This window comes from Dama dama, chromosome X, assembly GCF_033118175.1.
Source record: "Dama dama isolate Ldn47 chromosome X, ASM3311817v1, whole genome shotgun sequence".
In the NCBI taxonomy this organism is placed as follows: domain Eukaryota; kingdom Metazoa; phylum Chordata; class Mammalia; order Artiodactyla; family Cervidae; genus Dama; species Dama dama.
Genome location: NC_083714.1, coordinates 9,855,606 through 9,857,063, shown reverse-complemented (window position 1 = coordinate 9,857,063; position 1,458 = coordinate 9,855,606). Strand labels below are relative to the sequence as shown.

Sequence of the window (1,458 nt, the reverse complement as noted above, 5' to 3'; positions counted from 1 at the left end):
ACTCTGATGTCTGAAAGAGCTTGAGTTATGGAAGTCAGTCAGACTCTCTCAGGAAGCTTTAACTGATTATTACATTTTTCAACTTCAATGACTTTGGTGACATCTTTCAAACTTCTCATGCATCAATAGTAGACATAAATCAGCTGAGGTGAACAGATGACTGTCTCCTTCATGGGGTAGAGTTCAAAGATTTTTCTGGTGGAAGTCATGGAAAGTTTAAAGATACTACTGAGTTTGACTGACTGTGTGGTTAAACGTGGGGGAGGGGCGGTGGGAGTTGGGGGTGGAGCATCCAGTGTCACATGACATGGGCTGCCATAGTAACAGGCCTCCTGCCTTGCATTTTATCCAATCAGATATGGAGTGTTTGTGACTTCAGGGAAAGCAGGGCTTATAAACTCCGCCAACTGCCTTCATTGTCCTTCCTTCTGAGTAGTGGGGACTGGTGGCTCCGACATGGCTCAACCATCCTCTGACAACTCTGAGGAAGACCTGGGCACCAACGAAACCAGGACCTCCAAAGTAGAGCCCTCTGAAACGGAGCCCTCTGAAACAGAAACCTCAGAAACGGAGCCCTCTGAACCGGAGCCCTATGATGCCGAGCCAAAGAGGGCAAAACAAAAGACAGCTAAGGGCCGCCGCCACCGTCACCGCCGCCGCCACCGCCACCACCGCCGCCGCTGTCCGGACAACTTTGCAAGCTTCGCCACCTATTTCCCCAGGGTGCTGAGGCAAGTGCACACAGGCCTGAGCCTTTCCCACGAGGCCGTGAACGTCATGGATTCGTTTGTGAAGGATATGTTTGAGCGGATAGCCGAAGAGGCCGGGCACCTGGCCCGCTCCAACAAGCACTGCACTATCACGAGTGGAGAGATCCAGACAGCTGTGCATCTTCTCTTGCCTGGGGAGATCAGCAAGTATGCAGTGTCCGAGGCCACCAAGTCGGTCATCAGATACAACACCCACAGATGAACTGCCTCATGACCACTTCAACATCGCAAACCAAAGACTCTTATCCGAACCACTTGAAGGGAAAAGACCTGTAGCGATAAAGAGCCATATCCATCCACTCTGGGTTCTTTACGTATGCCCTACTTTCCATCTTTAAAACATTTTCACCCCAAGGAAAACATTAAAAACCTCATCAAGTTTGCTTCAATAAGCGTCGGTTGTGTCACTTGTTCGATGGAAAATCGTGTACATTTTTCTTAACATATTGCAACTCGTCCCTTTCCTAAATGGTTATTTCTATTCGTGGTTTCTCAGTCAGTGATTTTAGGGATCTTTATGGTCAAAATTCTTTCCCTAAAAGTTTCATTGGCCTTCTTCATTTTCATTCTCCCACCTATATTTGGGTATCATCCAGATATTTTTATATGGGGTATAGCAAGATAAAGAGCAGTGTGTGCCTCCCGGGTGGCTCAGCGGTAAAGAATCTGCCTACAATGCAGGAGTTGC

At 48.1% G+C, this 1,458-nt stretch overlaps 1 protein-coding gene across 1 annotated transcript; it reads left to right on the top strand.

Moving 5' to 3' along the window:
- Positions 1-456: 456 nt before the first annotated feature.
- Positions 457-972, top strand: LOC133052198 (late histone H2B.L4-like). The gene has a single exon (XM_061136966.1). The coding sequence runs from the start codon at positions 457-459 to the stop codon at positions 970-972; it is 516 nt and encodes a 171-aa protein (XP_060992949.1).
- Positions 973-1,458: the final 486 nt, after the last annotated feature.